We start from the raw sequence: 20,564 nt of genomic DNA on the forward strand, positions 1-20,564 counted from the left end.
GATAGGGATTCCTGTATTACAGAATGGATTAAAGATATCAGTTTCTTTATTATGTGACAGAGTATATAGATATGTTTTTGAGAGATAAATTGGGAAAGGTTTGTTAGAGTAGGTTACATGCAAACACTTTAAAACACATGTTATTTGAATTACTGGAGCTCTGCTAATGCTAGACATATCGGCCCTACAGGCTTTGCAAGAGCTTTGGAGAGGCCCAAGAGACTTCATTAATGGATTGATTGTTTACAAAAAGGCAACAGATGAAAGAAATTGTCGGAGCCACAGATTGTCTGGAGCTGATCAAAGAGGGTCATGTGGTTTTGCAAGCAGAGAGAGTCAAACAGGCTTTTTCTCTGTGTGAGAGACAGATCACTTCTACAGTGTTACAGCCAGCCACAGCATCTGGGACTGGAACAGGGCAAGCTTGTGGAAAGCCTAATTTGGAAGACAGGTTGTGAGTTCTTGGTTCAGCCTGGTCAAAGCTGTTATGGTTCATGCAAGAGGAGAGGACTGGCTGTCTAATGTTTCACTTGGAATAAGAGAAGCAAAAAGGAACTCTGTGATGACCTGAAAGAGGTTATCATCTGGAGAACCCTGAAGGAGGCAAGTTTCATCAGCAAGACACTCGAGTGGCTGATTAAAAAGGAATCAGTTGTGGATGTCCTGGAACAACAAATCTCTCTCTGAAAACCGACAAGAACCTTCCTGAATGGTAACCATTTACCTTTCAAACACCTAAGCCTGGTGAACTTTATAAATGTTGCATTCTGTGCACAGTATAAGTATTGCCTGCAACCAGTGAACTTGGAGGAATGAGAAGTGAGATTGGACTGCGAACCAAAGAACTTTTCTGAACTTACACACACATTACATATCCGTGCACTTAGAATTAGAAGGGGGTTAAGTTAGGTTAATTAAGTTAAAGTGTTATTCTGTTTTCATGTTTAAAGATAATTAAAAGCAACTTTTGTTTAAGTAACCATTTGTCTTGATGAATATCTATTGCTGCTGGGTTTATGGATCCTCTGAGCTCATAACAATTAAAATGGAGAAAATCAAATAAACATTGATGGTCCACCTGAGTCATGTGGTGCAGAGAGAGTGAAAATATATGTCAAGAGAGCTCCTGGATAAAGATTGTGGTAAACATTGTTAAAAAATTATTTAAACTCACCTTCTCAAGAAAGAATAGGCATGAAGAATGAAGCAGGCTTTGGAAGTGTAGGACACTCTGGAAGCAGCTGAAACGTATGAGGCAGCAACTGATTGAATTGGGAAAGAAGGACCTGGCTAGCCATGTCGAACTACCCAAATCACTGGAACAGGCCAAGTTTGAGAATGATGGCCTTGAAGCCAGTGAGCTCGCTCACTCAGATGACCCTTTCCCGTTACCCCTGCCTCAATGGCTACTGCTTCCCATGCTAAGGTGTGCTTTAGCTGTGGACATTACAAGGCCACGAGCTCCGGAACCCATTGGTGGAAAAGGAGGATGAAGCTATTGTAGAAGCCGAGAGGCACTGGAGATACTACCTGGCTGATAGAAGATTTATGTTCCTCACTGACCAGTGTTTGGTTGCATTCATGTTCAATAATGTCAAGAGGGGTAAAATCAAGAATGACTAGATTGCTGGACCAACGCTTCTCCTCATGAGCTCCTATTCATTTTTGAAAGAAGGTCTGCATCGGGAACTACACTCCCAATCTGGCTCACCACTCCTGGTCCTTCTCAGGAAGCACGTGAGGAGAAGCAAGACCAACCCCCTGGTGGAAAGGGTGAAACTGCTCCAAGCCAATCCTACACACCTACGTGGAGTACCCGGATGGTAGGTAGGACACAGTCTCCATCAGGGACCTGGCACCTGAACCACGGAGCTTGTTCTCTCCACCCCCAGTCAGGGCTTCGGGGGATCCGGTTCAGTGCATCTCCCTTCATCTTTAAGCCGGAGACTCAGCCTGCCTTTCCTCCCTCACAATGGGACCGGGAGACCCAGGATTCCAAGGCCCCTGAGTCCTAAGGTGCTCCACCAAGATCTCCAGACCCCAGAACTGCTTAAATCTGTAAATTTGTAAATAACTGTATACTTTTCAACCATTTTTTCTGAACCCATGTTTTCTGTCTTCATTCACAGACCCTAAATTCTACAGGAAGGGGTGAATGCAGTGAACTGGGAATCACTGGTAGGGTGTTGTGCTGATCGCTGGCCCTGCCTCCCAGCTCCGCCTCCATCTGCTCACTTATCACCCTGGTTTCCTGCCTAAACCCAGAACCCTTCAAAAGACTAATGAAAGACTAATCAAAAGGCTAATGAAAGTGTTTATTCTCCCTCCAGTCATGAGACCTTTTATTCATGCTATTCACTGCTTAAACAGTGAAAAGAATTAAAGCAGGTTAAGAAAATATTGTGGGATTAAAAAATAAACTATGTGATGCTATACCCAGCCACCCTGAGAATTATACTACTAAGAGGGGACAGAAAATATTTTAAGGAGCCACAGGAGGCCATGATATGCACCTGGGATCTACCAGAAAAGGCATAAATTCTGCAAGAATGCAGATATGAACTGAACCCTTGAAAAGAATTATGACTGGAATACTTAAAAAAAATTACTGGACAGAAGTGGGGGGAAGCTCCAGGTTTTATGATACTGATCTGTGGAGTGGGGAGTTGTATTTTATTTTGTTTTTTAAAAAATGTATAAATGAAAAAGACAATGGAAGCTTGAGGCAGAAGGGGGCATGCAAGTTTGTGAAAAAGACAGGGCATGGGAAAAGATGGCACACGAAGAGACTCAAAATAGGAGGGAATGTGGCACAGGAGGAGAAGAGAGGAGTGCCAAAACAGAGGATGGGATTGCTTTGAATTTTTTTAAAAATTGTGATATTTGTTTCTTTTTTATGCCTTATTTTATTTTTTTGAGGCTTGTTTATCTGGAGGTATGGAGGGTGTTCTTTTCTTTGTTGGTGTGGGTGTCGGCGTGGAGAGATCATGGACAGTTGAGAAGTGTGAAAGGGGCCCTATAAAAGATAAACAAGTGGAGGTGCTCTGGAGGCAAAAAGATAAAACACAGAAATACAAATGAATAAGACTATTAAATTTATTAGTTTTAATGTAAGTAGCCTAAACACCACCATAAAGAGAAAGGGAGTCTTGGCTCACCGAAAACATCTAAGAGCAGATATAGTGTTTTTACAAGAGACCCATTTAATGAAAAAAGGAACATGATAAATTTTAAAAGGATTGGGTGGGGCAAGCGTTCTCTTCCTCCTTCAACTCTAAGTCTGCGGGTACCCATTTTAATACACAAGAATGTTCCAGTGATGGTGAGTGGTTGGAGCTACAGACCTGGCTGGGAGATTTGTAATGGTACACTGCCAAATATATTTGAAACCATGGACATTGCTGAATCTCCATGCACCAAATTTCGATGATGAAAGGTTTATGCAAAATGCCTTCTTAAAAGCTGCATAAGGAAAACAAAATATATTAATTGGAGGATTTTTGTTTGGACTCTGTCAAATGCTGACAATGTCCAGGGCAGTAAAAACCACCCTGGGCTTTATGAAACATTTAAATTTGATAGATGCATGGAGATGGCGGAACCCGCAAGCTAGAGATTACTCCTTGTATTCGAAGCCCCACAACTCCCGTACCAGAATTGATTATTTTCTGATGTTCGCTCAGTTGGCAGGCAGAATACTTAAGTCAGAATATCTGGCAAGGCTATTGTCGAGTCACTCACCAATGACCCTGCTGATAGCAATGCCTGGAAAACCAGCAAATGCTTATAGATGGCGCCTTAATGCTACGCTGTTGAAAAACTTAGTCTTCTGTACCTTTATAAGGGGCCAAATAGCTTTGTTTTGTGAAACAAATTGCCACTCTACTAATAGTTTTTCTTTTAATATGGGATCGCTAAAGACCTATTTCAGGGGGCAAATAATTTTTTTTTATACCAAAGGTATAAAAAAAACTTGGCTGAGATGGAAACAGTGGTACAGAAGATTAGAAATTAGAAAAAGAATATCAAATCTTGGTATCAAAAGAGAAATATCAGGAATTGGAGGATAACAAAACTTAAATACAACACTCTACAAACATAAAGTGGAAAAAACACTTGCCATCCAAGCAAAAATTCTGCGAGTTAGGTGAAAAAATGCATAAAGTTTTGGCATGGCAATTGAAAGCAGAGGAAACCTCAAAAATTAATAATGCAATTCAGTCAGGTCCAGACTTGATATCATCTAACCCAAAAGAAATTAATGATACCTTTAAACTTTATTATGAGGATTTGTATAAAGCTGAGCCACCAAAGGACTCAGATAAAGTTGATGAGTTCCTGTCTGGGATTGAGTTGCCAGAGTTGCCCAAGAGGACCAGATGAAATTAGATGCCCCCTTTTCCATTGAGGAAAGAGAGCAGGCCTTGGGGGCATTACAAACAAATAAGTCTCCGGGCGAGGATTGCTTTATTTTGAGTTCTATAAGGAATTCAAAGACCTATTAATGCTTTTGATAATGGATGTAGCGAACCAGGTGGCAGAGACACAGACCCTCCTGGAATCTTTTTCAACAGCTGTTATTACAGTGATACCAAAATGATGCCCATGAATTTGGACAATAATATCTTGGAGATCTGGCATGGGCAGACTCTGCCGACACCTAACAAGGCAGAGGGGATGCTGCGACTGGGAAATGTACCTAAATTTATTTCAAGAATGTACTCTGTATTCCAAGGTGAGATCCCTAAGCAGGGGCTACTCAGATTAAGGAAGAGTAGTGAGAGATGCTGGTTGGACTGGGGTAGACAGCAGTAATTAATCTAGATACAGATTGGTTCAATGCACCGCATAAGGTGAAACTGGAGGTGTTGGAGATGTGCTTTAGGTGTGGCGTAGAGATGGGAACATTTGTTCATGTGTAAAGGTGGGACCATTTTTGCAAGATTTATCTAATATACTAACCAAGATAACAGGAGTGGCCTTCCTACCGGACCTGATGTTATATCTTTTGGGGAACCCCTTATGGACATAAACTATAAACTATCTAAATTCCAAATTAAATTCTTTGTTACTTTGTTGCAAAAAAAATGCATAGCGGTGACCTGGAGGTCTGGCTCCCCTCTCCTTATCAGTTTGTGGACTACAGAGATGCATAGCTGCATTCCCATGGGAAAAAAATCATATATAATCTTAGAAACCGACACAGCACCTTCATCAGAATATGGCAACCATATTTGATAATCATGGAAGCACAGTTGTAGCCACATCCTGATGAAAATACCAATAGATGGATTAATATCAAAAATTATATAAGGGAATGGCTCCACTGCTTCTCCGGATGTCCATTGTAAACACTGACGCTGCATCTTTTTTTTAATGTTGTGGCCGCTCTGATCATACAGGGCCAGACCATTGGTTGGTTTAAATTTTTTCTTTCAGGGATTTTTCTTTATGGTGGTGAGGGGGTGGGAACATCTCATGTTTGTAATTAGTTGGTGCATATTTGTAAATATTGAAGAAATGTGTGATGTTGCTTCTTCTTTTATTGATGAAAAATAAAATAGTCAATATAAAAAAGTCCACCAGAAAATTTGTCCATAAATGGCAACCCTTTATGTGTTTCTTTTTCCCTCTGAATTATGAGTGTTTTCGGAGTAAAAGACTAACTGTGAGATGGTTGTATCAGTATAATCGGTTATATACCGATGATACTGTCAGCAAAGGTGGTCAGGGAGTGAAGGATCTGGGTAGGTATCTGAGGATGTATGTGAACATTTGTGTATGTATGTTGGTTTTTTCTGTCTTTAAAAATACAGGAGCACTATATACATTTGTATAATGTGTACAAAGTTGTTTTTGATGCTCAACAAATATATTTTGGGAAAATAAAAACCAAGGTTGGCAGTGGGCTTGCACTCGGAGCCAACATGAAGCAGATGAGGTTCTGAACTATTACTACAAAAAAAGGGCAAGTGTAGTGGACAGGGTTGGCAGAAATGTGGCAAAGAGAAAATACCTGTGATTTAAGTATATTTCAGTGCAAGGGGTACAACTGGTAGATGAACTTGGGGTGTGGAGTGGCTTGGGATACTGGGATATTGTAGCCCAAATAGAAAAGAGGCTGAGAGAAGGACAAGACTGGCAGCTTGTTGTTTCAGGATACGATGTTAGTGATGCAATAGAGGGGCAGATAAGATGGGGAGGGTATTATTTTTGATAAGGGAAGACAAACCAACAGCACTTGGAGAGGAAATTCTTGGGAGATCATCCAGTGAAGCTATTTGAGTTGAACTTTTAAGATAGTATTACTGGAACACTTAAACTTCCTAAATATTAACTGGGATTCTCATAGTGCAAAAGGGTTTGGACGCAGCAGAATTTGTTAAATTTAACCCAACTCGAGAGGGTGCAACATGAAATCTCCTCTAGGGGAATGAGCACAAATGACTGAAGTAATGGGGGGGGAACTTTGGGACCAGTAACCATAACTCCATTAGTTTTAAAATAGTTATGCAAAAAATGAAAACAATCAACGTTACAGTTCTTAATTTGGAAAAGACTGATTTTGGAACAATTAGGCAGGAACTTGCAAAACATGATTAGAAGAGGATGTTTACAAGTAAAGGGATGAATGGAAAGTTTTTCAGGGGGAGTTTGTCAGAGTTAAGCCACTGCATGTTCTTGGTAAAGGTGAAGGCAAAACAGATAATTTTAAGAAACCCTTGGTAATAAGGAATGCTGAGGCTTCAGTCAGGAAAATGAATGAGGCTTCCATTGGATTAAACATGTTCAAATCAAGTGGATCTAGAACTCTGGGACAACCTCAAGATTCAAAAGAGTAGGTTCAAGCAAAGATTCAGAAGGAACTGCTTTTCCAGAGAGTGATGAATCTGTCAAATTCTCTGCCCAGAGAAGTAATGGACTTAATATATTTAAAACACACAGATTTTTACAAAGTATTGGAATTAAGACTAATGGGGAAAGGCAGGGGGAGCTGAGTCCATGTTAGCCATGATGTTGTTCAGTGGTAGAGCAGGCTTCAGAGGCCGAATGGTCTACTTCTGCTTCTATTTCTTATTTTCTTATGAGTCTCTTGATGAGAACTGGAAATGTAGGAATATGCTTATGAAAGAAATCAGGAGGAAAAAAATAGGTCATAAGATTGGGCCAGACAAAGAATGCCAAGAGATTCTTCAGGTGGATAAAGAATGCCAAGCAATTCTACAGGTGTGTTAAGAGTTTATGGGTAATTGGGAGAAAATAGACCCCATTAAATATCAACAAGGATGTCTTTCACAGAAGATAGGTGGGATTTTTGAAGTCTACTGTGGAAGAGAGATCATGGAAGCCAAGGAGTTGAAGGAAACCACTGGTGAGGTGCTGAACAAATGGAGGTGTTGGCAGCCTTGGAGCATATTAAAATGGACAAATCCCTGGGGCCTGATGAAGTGCATCCTCAGTCCTTCACCAGCCTTGGGTGAAGTATGAGAAGACTGGAGGGTGGCTAATGCCATGCCATTATTTAAAAAGGGTAGTAAGGACAAGCCAAACAATTACAGGCATTGTGTTTGATGTCAGTGGTTGGATAATTGCTGGAGGGGATTCTCAGGGATAAAATTCTCTGACATTTAGATAGGGACTGTTTGAGGTAGTCAGCATGGATTTGTGCATGGCAGATCACATCTCAGAATTTGATGTCTTTTTGAAGAGGTGACCAAGAGGGTTGATGAGGGCAAGGCATTTGATATTGCATAAATTAATTTTGGCAAGGCCTTTGACAAGGTCTCACATGGCAAGTTAGTCTGGAAGGTTAAATCACATATGATCCCAGGGTGAGCTGGCCTATTTGATTCAGAGCTGGCCCATTGGATTCAAAACTGGCTTAGTGGAAGGAGGCAGAGGGTAATAGTGGAAGGATGTTTTTCTAATTGGAGTCCAATGTCCAGTGGTGTGCCACAGAGGTCAGTATTGGGTACACTTTTTACTTGTACCTTGACGAAGGGCTCAGGACCGAAATTTTGGTGATGTATCTTTGACACAGTATCTCCAGCATTTTTGTGTAATGACAATCATGGCATCTGCTGCAGATTTTCTTGTTTAACTGGGTCCACTGCTGTTTGTCATCCATATAAATGATTTGGACGACAATTTAGTTAACTTGATTAGTAGAATTGTGGGTAACAACAAAATTGGTGGTATAGAAGACAGAGAGGAAGAATATCTAAGGGATGTGGGATCAGTTGGGTAAATGAGCCAAGCAAGGACTGGCAAATGGAATTTAACTGTGGCAAGTGAAAAGTTACACTTTGGCAAGTCAAACCAAGGCAGGACTTGCGTGGTGTTGCAAAACAGAGGCTTAGGGTTGGGTGCAGGTGCATAGGTCCTTGAAAGTAGAAACTTGGGAGGATATGGTAGTAAAGAAGGTGTTAGGCACACTTGTCTTCTCTGGGTAGAGTATGGAGTTGGGAACTCGTGATTCAGCTGTATAAGGTGTTGGTGAGATCACACTTACAGAACTGTGCAATTCCTGGTTGCCTATTGGCGCCTCACAGTTCGGCGGGCAGCAACCTCCTTTGAAGAAGACCGCAGAGCCCACCCCACTGACAAGGCAAAGGGAGGAAAAACCCAACACCCAACCCCAACCAACCAATTTTCCCCTGCAACCGCTGCAACCGTGTCTGCCTGTCCCGCATCGGACTTGTCAGCCACAGATGAGCCTGCAGCTGACGTGGACATTTACCCCCTCTATAAATCTTCGTCCACGAAGCCAAGCCAAAGAAGAAAGATTAATAAACTGGAAAGGTGCAGATGAGATTCACCAGAATGTTAGTGGCACTGAAGGGGTTGAGTTATAGGAAAAATTTGGTTAGGCTGGATCTTTATTCTCTTTAGCGAAGAGAATAGTGGAAATAGTGTGATCTTGTGGAGGTTTTCAAAATCATAAGGTGTATGGATAAAGTGAACACTTTTTTTTCCAGGGTAGATTATTCTAGAACTAGACGATGTAGATGTAAGGTGAGAGGGAAAGAATTTAAGAAGGACTGAGGAAATTTTTTCACTCAGTAGTTTGTACCCGAAATGAGTTGCCAGAGAAACTGTAGAAGTGGGTGCAATAACAACATTCAAAAGACAAGTGGACAGAATTATGGATAAAAGATCCTTAGAGCAATACAGTACAGACCAAGTGCAGGCAAATGGGATTAGTCCAGAAACTATTTGATCATCAGATTAGTTGGACTGAATGGCCTGTTTTATGCTGAATGGCTTGATGTATGTATTTATGTTGATCTTTGCACTGTGATAATTTGGGTAAATGAAGGGCGTGGAGGTACTGAATAGTTTGCTAAAATTCAAGTGGAGATGCATTACACTTGGGAAGAATATCACTGTTTCTGTTTGCAAGTTGGCTATTGTGGTTCCTAAAAGAAAAACAATAGAAATATTTCATCAACTTTTTAAAAATTGTCTGAAAAGAATGTGAAAGATGTTGTTAAATGCAAGTTTTTTTTTAAATGTTTGAGATGGATAGGAAGTTTCTAAATCTTAACAATAAATATTAGGCACAAAAAAACTACCTTTTTATAGTTTTATTGTAGTTCAGATGGGGAGTTGCGTATAGTATAAGATTTTTTTTTAAATTTCAGTGATTGCCCATATGCCTTTTAATATATTCTGCTGCAAAGTTGCACTTCATTTATTTAATTGAAATGAATAAGCATTGGTTCAAACTTCAGGCAAAATTAATCTTTGTCTCCCATTCTTATCTCCTGGGCCAGAATTAAACTAAGTATGATGCTGGATTGCATGAAATTGTGATATTTCAGCATTAATGATTGATTATAGTATTTGTACTTGACTAACCAATTTATATTTTGGTATATAAAAAGTTAATTGTTAGCATTACCAAATGCTCTTAAATGTATAGAAAATATACAATCTTTTTTCTCCAGTTAGAACTTGGAACCAGATTTTTTTTTACCATCTGTAATTAACCAACTCATTGTTTGTTTGACACAGAAGGTAGAAAGCATTGGCTTTTCCATTGAAAAAGAACATAATGGAATTAGAAATGAAATGCATAAGGAATTTGAAAAAATTAACCAGTCAGTTATGAAAAGGTAATATTTATGATATAAATGCATGCATAGGTTTCTTAAAATTCATTGAAATTGGAACATACCTTTAATTATACTAATGGTTTTAAAAGAAATTTAGATGTTTATTTTAAATTTCTGAAAATCAAGCTATAAATTGCATCTCGTACTCTAGAGTTGCAAAAATACTGCAAGGGGTTACCTACTGTTGTTAACATATTACCTCAAGGTCATGGCTCTTATTTTGTGCAGTAAAGTTTTATGTTTGCTCTAATGCCTCATGTAAGTCACTGCCTTGCACAATTGTGTTTACATTACCCTTTCTAAATTTCATCTTTGAACTCTCCACCTCACTGCTTAGTTCAAAATGCCATCTACAATTGTAGTTAATTGATTTGCCAGGACATTGGTCTAAGTCTGCTTCACATGAATTCAAACTAATTACTCTCAACTGAATCTTTTTGGTCATGCAAGAAGCATGAGCTTAGAGCATGGACAGATACTTGGGGTCATGATATTGTGGCAATTAGTGAGACCTGGCTACAGGAGGGACAGGACTGGCAACTTAATATTCCAGGATACATTTGTTTTAGATGTGATAGAGCAGGGAGTAAAAAAGGGGGAGGAGTTGCTTTGCTTCTTAAGGAGGGCATTACTGCCGTGAGGTGGCAGGATGGTCTGGAGGGATCGTCCAGTGAGGCTGTTTGGGTAGAATTGAGGGGTGAAGGAGGCATGAGGGTGCTAATAGGGGTGTATTACAGACCACCAAATGGGCCAAGAAAGTTTGAGGAACAAATTTGTAGGGAGATAATGTATATGTGTGAGAATCATAAGGTAATGATCATGGGAGATTTTAACTTCGCTCACATTGATTGGGATACCCATACAGTTAGAGGGCTGGATGGGCTAGAGTTCGTTAAATGTGTTCAAGATTGTTTTCTAAATCAATTAGTAGAAGAACCGACTCGGGACGGTGTAATACTAGATCTCCTGTTAGGGAATGAGCTAGGTCAGGTATCGGACATTAATGTTGGAGAACAAATTGGGTCTAGTGATCATAACTCTGTTAGTTTTCGGGTAGTTTTAGGGAAGAGCAAGGAGGGGCCTAAAGTTGAGGTTCTGGATTGGAGAAGAGCAAATTTCAAAGGAGTAAGAAGGGATTTGGGGAGTATTGAGTGGGACAGGATATTTTCAGGTAAGGATGTAAATGAAAAATGGAGGATATTCAAAAAAGAAATTTTGCGGGTACAGAGTAGATATGTCCCAGTGAGGATCAAAGGAAAGGCTGAAGACTTGGTTTTCAAAGAATATTGGAAATTTGGTTAGGAGAAAAAGGGAGGTATACAAGAGGTATAAAGAGCAGGGAGCTGAGAGTTTGAAGGAGGACTACAAGGAGTGTAGAAGGGATCTAAAGAAAGAAATTAGAAAGGCCAAAAAAAGGCACGAAGAGGCTTTGGCAGACAGAGTAAAAATAAATCCAAAGGGTTTCTATAGGTACATTAAAAGTAAAAGATTAGTGAGGGATAAAATTGGACCCCTTGTAGATAGCGAGGGTAGGCTGAGTGAGAAGTCAGAGGAAATGGGGGAAATTTTGAATAATTTCTTTGCCTCGGTATTCACTAGGGAAAAAAATATTGAACCAGTTGAAGTAAAGAAAAATAGTGGGGAGGTCATGAAGCATAGTGATGGCTGTGTTGAAAAAGATAAAGGTGGATAAATCTCCGGGACTGGACAAAATATTCCCAAGGACACTCAGGGAGGCTTGTGGACAGATAGTGGGGCCATTAACAGAGATATTTAGGATGTCACTGGTCATGGGGGTAGTGCCAAAGGATTGGAGGGTGGCGCATGTGATTCCGCTGTTTAAGAAAGGGTCCAAATGTAAACCTGGGAATTATAGGCCCGTGAGTCTGACGTCTGTGGTGGGTAAGTTGATGGAAAGTGTTCTGAAGGATGGTATTTACAAATATTTGGAAGTACAGGGATTGATAGGGAGTAATCAGCATGGTTTTGTCAGGGGTAGATCATGCTTGACAAACCTGGTTGAGTTTTTCGAGGGGGTTACAAAAAAGGTTGATGAAGGGAAAGATGTGGATGTTGTCTATTTAGACTTTAGTAAAGCTTTTGACAAAGTTCCCCACAGGAGGTTAGGAAAAAAGGTGGAGGCATTAGATATAAATAAGGAGGTTGTGCAATGGATTCAGCAATGGTTGGATGGGAGGTGTCAGAGAGTAGTGGTGGAAAATTGTTTGTCCATTTGGAGGCCGGTGACCAGTGGAGTTCCTCAGGGATCGGTCCTGGGTCCACTATTGTTTGTTATATATATTAACGATCTGGAAGTAAGGGTGGAGAATTGGATAAGCAAGTTTGCGGATGATACAAAGATTGGTGGTGTTGTGGACAGTGAGGAAGATTACCATATATTAAAAGGTGATTTAGGAAGGCTGGAGGTGTGGGCTGAGAAATGGCTGATGGAATTTAATACAGATAAGTGTGAGGTGTTACATTTTGGAAAGGCAACTCTAAATAGGTCATATGCATTAAATGGTAGGCTATTGAGATGTGCAGAGCAACAAAGGGATTTAGGAGTGATGGTAAATAGTACCCTCAAGGCTGATACTCAGGTAGATGGTGTGAAGAAGGCATTTGGAATGTTGGCCTTCATAAATCGGAGTATTGAATTCAAGAGTAGGGAGGTTATGATGAAATTGTACAAGGCATCGATGAGGCCAAATTTGGAGTACTGTGTACAGTTTTGGTCACCAAATTATAGGAAAGATATAAACAAAATAGAGAGAGTACAGAGAAGGTTCACAAGAATGTTGACAGAATTTCAATCTTTGAGTTACAGGGAAAGTTTGTGCAGACTAGGGCTTTTTTCTCTGGAGCGTAGAAGATTGAGGGGGGACTTGATAGAGGTGTTTAAGATTTTAAAAGGGACAGACAGAGTAAATGTGGATAGGCTTTTTCAATTAAGAATGGGGGAGATTCAAACTAGAGGGCATAGTTTAAGATTGAAGAGGGGAAATTATAAGGAGAACATGTGGGGAAATTTCTTTACGCAAAAGGTGGTAGGGATGTGGAATGAGCTTCCGACAGATGTTGTTGAGGCGGGATCATTGGTTACATTTAAGGATAGACTGGATAGTTACGTGGAGAGGAGAGGACTGGAGGGGTATGGACCGGGTGCTGGTCAGTGGGACTAGGAGGGTAGGAATTTGTTACGGCATGGACTAGTAGGGCCGAACTGGCCTGTTCTGTGCTGTAAGTGGTTATATGTATTCACCTGTAACCTTGACCTTGTGTCTTTTGGCATATGGCTTGGGTCATAACCTGTGAGAAACAGAAGTACCTTCACAGATTTCGCTCGAGACAAAAATAGAGAACAAAGAACATTTGTTGTACTACAGTGCAAAGTTGGGTGCTTTCCCTTACCCTGGGAATACACACACATACTGGGGCTCACCCAACTTTTATACAGTTCATTTTAGTGTAGAGGTACGCTCCCACCCCTTAACATTCTTCTGCCTCCTGGATTGGTTTGGCATTTGATAATTCTGTCTGCCTACGTGCAGTTTCTGTAAACTTGAAAGACCATGGGGTATCCTGTCTGGGTCCCATTATGTCATTGTCCTTATTCATGAATCTGCCTTTGTCCTTATTCACACATCTCAACCCCCAGGACTTACTAATTCTGCAGAACTTGCTAATTCTTTCTATCACTATAAGACCCTTATTTTATTATACTTGCGTAACCCTTCCTCACACTCTTATCGGAATTCATCCCTACTCAGCACTTACTTAACTTCCTCTCGTCCAGTCCAGTATTCCTTATTTCATTCATACTAGCTTTACTTCCTATATTCTATTATCTCTCACGTAATGCAAAGATTATTAGCTTTATGATTAATGCAACATTTCCTTCTGGTCTGAATAATGTCATTGATATCTACATGAATCACAAGAGCTGGGTATTTTCTCTCTGCTCTAAATTCCTCCCTTGCCGTCAAGGGAGCTATTTTTTATACAACTATTTTATCCATACCTCCATGGTTGACTTGCTGTGTTTCAGTTCACAGAGCTTTCATTTTTTACTTTCTATCATGTTACCTGCACAGTACATGTTCTTCTATATTTTGCAAGCGGCCTTCCTGTAGTAATCAAAGTTATTTGGCAATACAGAGGCCATTTAAGACCAAAAGTGATTTGATTCAACTGTCATGGATTTGGCTGTTTTACAATAAAACTCTGATAATAGCACCCTTGAGACTTGGTGTCAGTCTAGCTGATTTTCCTATTTTTTTAAATTTAAATTTAGACATTCAGCACAGTAACAAGCCCTTTCGACCCCCAAGCCCATGCCACCCAATTGACCTACAACCTCGGATATGTTTTGATGTGGGGAGAAAGTACATACTCGTTACAATCAGCGCCAAATTCGAACCCACGATCTCTGGTGCTGTAACAACGTGACGCTAACTGCTACGCTGACTATTCCGTCCTGATTAATATTCCAACAGACATTTAAGAGAGTGTGGGAAATTGAAACCCGGGATGTTTAAAGGGAGAATGAGAAATGGAAGCCCAGTGAGTTTAAATGGAAAGTTCAAAACATTATCAACTCTGCGAGATGTCCAACATCTGGATTTCTCAGCAATGAAAAGGCATATTATCAGAGTTTTACTGTGCTAAGTTCAACAATGTTTTCTTGTTGTTTTGCAAAACTTTTCTTTATCATGTTGATTAAGGGAAAGAGGTCAGAAGACACCAGATTCTGGATCACAAGTTTTGATATTTGTAAAGAAAGGATGTTTAAAAGACTGCTGATTTACTTAGTTTGTTATTGGTGAATTGATTGCGTGAAGTAAAAATATTGGGTTGTCAATGGAGTCAAAAATTTATGGTGAATACCAGTAAGAAAGTCTCCATGACTATTTAATATATTCCCTTTGTTGCACTCTGTAAATGGTGTTCAACTGGTTTCCATATTAGTATGGGGGATTGGTGGGGAGGAGAGATTCTGTTCTTCCAAACAGTCCATATCACAGTTTTCCAAGACATAAAGCCTTGTCATTGCATATGTGGGAAATATTTTTTTTATTTCACAAATGAGAGCAAATTTTATTCCATTTAAAATTTTTGAATAGTGATTTGTAAATTCTGTAACGTAGAATTTGCATAACCTGCAATATATGGGGATAATCTGCACTAAAAATGTGGTTGTCTTTATATTTTACAGGAAAGATGTATTGTTAAAAGAGCTAGAATTCATAGTTCAACAATATCATATTACAGTTGGTAAAGTCCAAAAAATACTTGAGGAAAATATTAATGCTTTAGACTCTGCTGTACAAGATGAAGTGGAGCCCAAACATGAATTTCTCTCGGCATACGGCAATAAACATCAGGTAGGATTTTAATCTACCAAGGCTTGTAGGCTACATTATGAATGATTTTTTGAAATCTTGAGCTGAAATATGTTGAATGTTCATGGTAAGATTATTAACACTATTCTTGATGTTGTTTTCTTACCAACAACAGTACTGGTTACCTTGGTTACTAAGAGAGGAGTACTGTTTTATTTTGTTTTCTTTTTTTTATCAGTTGCTAGAGTGATTGTGTTAGGTACCTTGAAGAGACTTGTTCTTAAGTAACTATTTTGATCTCCAAAAAATTTGAGCTAAATACCTCCTATGGAAAGTCTTTGAAAAACATAAATGAAAAATTGTAATTATTTCGATTAATTGTGGAAGATCCCATTTCAAATCTGAATTTTATTAGATGTGATTAAACTTGGTGAATAGCCATCATTCAAATCTCATGAAACTCTACTGTCATGGATCTCTTGGAGGTATACATTCCCAAATCGTCATAACCTTCATTTTTCTGCATGAAAGTACTAATCGACTTGTGTTCTACAATTCTCTAGATTATTGAAAATTTGAAAAACCTAGACCAAGCAAAACATCTGGTGGAAATGCTAGAATCTAATCTTAATGTCAGGTTAAGTATTATAATTTACTCCTAATTCTTTGCTCATATTGTGGTTTTTCAACAATTATGTTAAATTGTCAATGGGGGATTTATCAGCATATTAGTTATGCTTTGCAGGTTTTGCCTTTATAGGCAAAGGCGAGGAGAAGGCAACTCCCTGGGCTCGGCTCGCCCAGCTCTCAGTAACTGGAAAGGGCCCCAGCTATGGGCAAATAGCATATGTCAGTCTGGCAGCAGGGGCTGGCAGCTGTGACAGAGTGTGGGAAACAGTTTCCATAGCAGTCTGCAGCAGCAAACTTGGTGGGCGAAGGATCTGTAAGGACAACGGCCGACGAGCACAATCTTGAAACAGACCACTGCGGGGCAATCCTGCGTCACTCTGGCTGTCATGCCTCGAACTCCGCCAGTCTCAGTGGCGTGGGACCCAGAGGGAGGCGTTTGTCCTGAGCAAGCATTTGCCTCCAAGTCCTGCCCTGATACATGGTGCCTAAAGCTGAAAAGCTACAAGGCACCATGTTCATCTTCACTTGCGAAGGGATGGGCTATGGATGGAATTATTAAAGAATGATAACTTAAAGCAATATTAGTATTTCACTATCTCAATCTTAGTGGTATCAGAGTATACTACAGAATGCAGTGTCAAATTTTCAAAACGATTCAAACTCCATCCATGGTTAGATTTCAGCATTGGTTCTTGCAGATCTTGAGTACTAAAATTAAATTGTCATCCTGATTTAGTGATGTTCTTGCCTCTGACTTTCCAGGTGCCATATTCAAATTTTAGGGATCTGATAGTACTTGTAGAATATGATGAATTTGCTTACATTTATAAAACACAATCAAATGTGCTAGATTTAAAAACTGTTCAATTATCATATTTCATTTTCATGAATGATTTTTTGAAATCTTGAGCTGAAATATGTTGAATGTTCATGGTAAGATTATTAACACTATTCTTGATGTTGTTTTCTTACCAACAACAGTACTGGTTACCTTGGTTACTAAGAGAGGAGTACTGTTTTATTTTGTTTTCTTTTTTTTGCCTGTAATAACTACTTCTCCACATGTGTGCGATTATGGAAAAAAAAATTGTTTTTAAAAAAAAAAAAAATTTGTTGTAATTGTCTGAGTTTTCACCTCCAGAAGCAAATTGCAGGCAGATGTGGGGGTGAAGAGGTTTAAGACCTCTCTTTTTTTTAAAATTTTTTTTATTTTTCACACTATGAACCATACTGACCAAAATACACACAAACATTTCCCTCTTGAATATACACAGTGTCATTTTCTCCCCTTTTCCCCCCTCCCTTCCCGCCCTCCTTCACCCCCCCCCCTCCCCACTCACTCAACGTTCAACATGTATGATACATTAAACCCATTAAACAATGTCATCACACAATGAAAATAAACAAGAAATTTGTGTCTTCTACTTTTACATACTGGGTCAGTTCATTTCGTCTTCTTCTCCTTCTGTCATTTTAGGTGGTGGAGGTCTGCGGTAGGACTTCTCTGTTGTGTTCCATGTACAGTTCCCAAATTTGTTTGAAAACTGAGATGTTATTTCTTAAATCATATGTTATTTTTTGTATTATTTTAGGTTTCAAATCCAACCGGGACCTTTAAAAAAAGCCCTTGCAAATTTAGGAAAGATTGAAATGGGAACAGAAAAGTAAGTAAGATGTTGTTAAATGGTTTTGGAATATCTGTTCATTTTGCTATTGTGCACCATGATCTAAAATTAATGTAGTCTCTTTCAAATTATCCATTGCAGCGCAGTAGATGATGTAGAGTATCTATCTCGCTAATGCTTTTCTTTTAGTTGCATGTTTCTACAGTATGGAAATGGGCCTGTTGGTCTGTCTCCCTGGTGATCAAACAAGTTCCATTTGCCTGCATTTGGCCCATGTTCCTCTAAACCTTTTCCTATCCACATATCCTATCTAAATGAGTTTTGACTGTTACAATTGCCCTGCTTTTACCACTTCCTCTGGCAGCTCATTTCATATACCCACACCCCTGATATGAAGAAGTCCCTTGCAAATCTTTCTCCTCTCACTTTAAATTTTCCAATTTTAGATTCTCAAACCCTTGATAAAAAGACTATAACTAGTTACCTTGTCAATGCTTATCATGATTTTGCAAATCTCTATAAGGTCCTCCTCGTCTCAATGCCAAACCTGCCAGGTTTTCTAAAATGTACATAGTGCACAGTTTAAATCTGTGAATGAAGGCCCATTCTATTCATTGTCTCACCATGATAGCCCCTCATCCTGACAGTCTGGTATATCTTTACACTGTTGTGAGGCAAGAGCATCCTTTCTCAATAAATGCTATTTGATTCTTTGCATTCAGGTTTCTTCCTTCTCAGACTAAAAAAATTCTAAAACAAAAATATCCACTTGAAGAAGGACAGGATCTTGTGAGTTTCAAAAATGAATCATCTGAAATAAAAGTGGATTCTATTAAGGACTGCAATGTGAATGAACCAGTCATGGATGTTTCTCAGCTGGAAAATGGCCTGATCTTTGAAAAGTCTTTATTGTACAATCAAAGCAGATTTTGTCTTACAAATGGTATAGATGTTGATGGAACAGTTGAAGATAACAAACCAAGTATGCATGACTATTATTTATTTTTGGATCCATGTTTTATGAATGGCATCAATTCTACTTAGCTAGATATTTAGCAAAATATGGGAATATAGGTTGTGGTATTGTGGCTTACTCCTGAGCTGGCAGAGTATTAAATGAATTAGATGAAGCCAGCTCCATTAAATAAGGGGTCCTTGTATGTAAACAGAAAAACCATGAACATCAGATCAGCTTTTATTTTCAACAAGTTAGTGTGGTGACCAACTTTTTTACAAATAAAACAGGTAAATTATGGTAAATTAAGCAGTTGAATTATGAATTTTCAGTTTTATATGGCTTTGTTATTATTAAATGTATATTAATCAGTATAACCAAATGAAGGATCAAACTATACCGAAAATTTGACTGAAGTTGCAGTTATTTTCATTTTAAGCAAAGTTTGCTAAAAAGGATGATAGGTGTTGTAATTGGAATGTAATAAGACCTATTTGAAGTAGAAACACTGCTTAGGTTATTTCTGTGCTCTAGATTCTTTGCTCCACGTAAGTGGGTAACATTTCAAGAGCAGTAATCGAATAAACCATTAAAGTTACTTTGCATTAACAGAAAGGCTGACCAATGCTCTTAGCATTACTTAAAATGTGTTACAAGTTATCAATTGCACTTGGGCCCCTCTGAAGTGCTTCCATCCTTTACATTGATAGATGCAGGGGATTAAGCCCTGCAATGTGCACATTTTGTTAAATATAATCATTTCAAGATTAGAAATAATAACAATGTCTTGACAAGAAGAGGCATATTATGTCTTCAAATCGATCAGAATTGCAATGGGCTGTGTAAATGAACAACTATTTATCCTTATTAAAACATTAAATTCAAAATGTGTTTTTACAATAACAGTTATTTCTGCGTGTGTTTCAGATATAATTGATGATAATTTAAAATTTGTTAGACCAGTGTTAAAGAGCCGAAGGCAAAAATCTCATAGGAAAGGTATTTCAGACCTCAACTTTGGCTGTCATGCAGGTAGGATTTTGGAGGTACGTGCGCTGCATTGATATTATTAAAATATTTATTTGATTCGTATTCAGTTTTCTTCAATCTCTGCACTTCAGGTTTTCAGGGATTGGTTTCAGTCAGTTATGTGATAAATCCATGCCACTTCTACGTTCAGAAATCGTCAGAGAGAAAGAAGGCTGCTATTTTGGCTGCAGAAGCGGACAAACTATACCGTATTTTGGATATGCAAAAACGTGCTGCAGTTTATCTGGAGCTTGGTAACTGAACTATTGTTTTTTTTAATTTCAAAGCCCATTTTTTAACCTTATAGCCAATCAAAACATTTTATTTTGAATATTTATTACATCTAGAATCCAACCTATACAGTGAAATTTGCATGTGCTATGATTGAAGCCTACCTGGAGTTGGTCATTGTTCCATTTCCTGGAACAATCCAACCTCCAAGGCAAAGAGGATTCATAGACTTTTTTTTACCCCACAAAGAATTCTGCAATATATCTGTGGTAAGTCGTGGTTAGTCAACTGACTAGATAGTTGAAAGGCATTTCTTCCAAATCTTGGTACCAGCAACTGCTTTGTTATTATAAAACCAAGCCATTTTTTTCTTTTGAAAAATATTATTTGTCCCAGAGCATGATTAAATTAATTTTCAATTTTAAAATATAACTTTTTTTAAAAAGCTGCACATTTATAAAATTGAAATTATTTTTGCTGGTTCTCAGTATTTGTGATCATATATACAGAACATTTTGCAGTAAATTATTTTTTATTGAATTTTGACAGAGGGTATTAGATGTTAAAAATCTATTTGATTTAAACACTCTGGCCCTACAACAGCTGGATACGACATTCAATTTGAAAAATCAAA

General features: G+C 38.7%; 1 protein-coding gene across 1 annotated transcript in view; it reads left to right on the top strand.

Annotated features, from left to right (window-relative positions):
* Positions 1 to 20,564, top strand: part of rnf17 (ring finger protein 17) — a 174,729-nt gene that overhangs the window by 23,603 nt on the left and 130,562 nt on the right. The window contains exons 4-10 of the mRNA XM_069891323.1: positions 10,018 to 10,118; positions 15,334 to 15,502; positions 16,024 to 16,097; positions 17,683 to 17,754; positions 18,438 to 18,697; positions 19,598 to 19,702; positions 19,792 to 19,953. Of these exons, the coding sequence (XP_069747424.1) occupies positions 10,018 to 10,118; positions 15,334 to 15,502; positions 16,024 to 16,097; positions 17,683 to 17,754; positions 18,438 to 18,697; positions 19,598 to 19,702; positions 19,792 to 19,953 (943 nt within the window). The remainder of the gene's footprint in view (positions 1 to 10,017; positions 10,119 to 15,333; positions 15,503 to 16,023; positions 16,098 to 17,682; positions 17,755 to 18,437; positions 18,698 to 19,597; positions 19,703 to 19,791; positions 19,954 to 20,564) is intronic.

Source organism: Narcine bancroftii, chromosome 7 (genome assembly GCF_036971445.1).
Source record: "Narcine bancroftii isolate sNarBan1 chromosome 7, sNarBan1.hap1, whole genome shotgun sequence".
Taxonomy (NCBI): Eukaryota; Metazoa; Chordata; class Chondrichthyes; order Torpediniformes; family Narcinidae; genus Narcine; species Narcine bancroftii.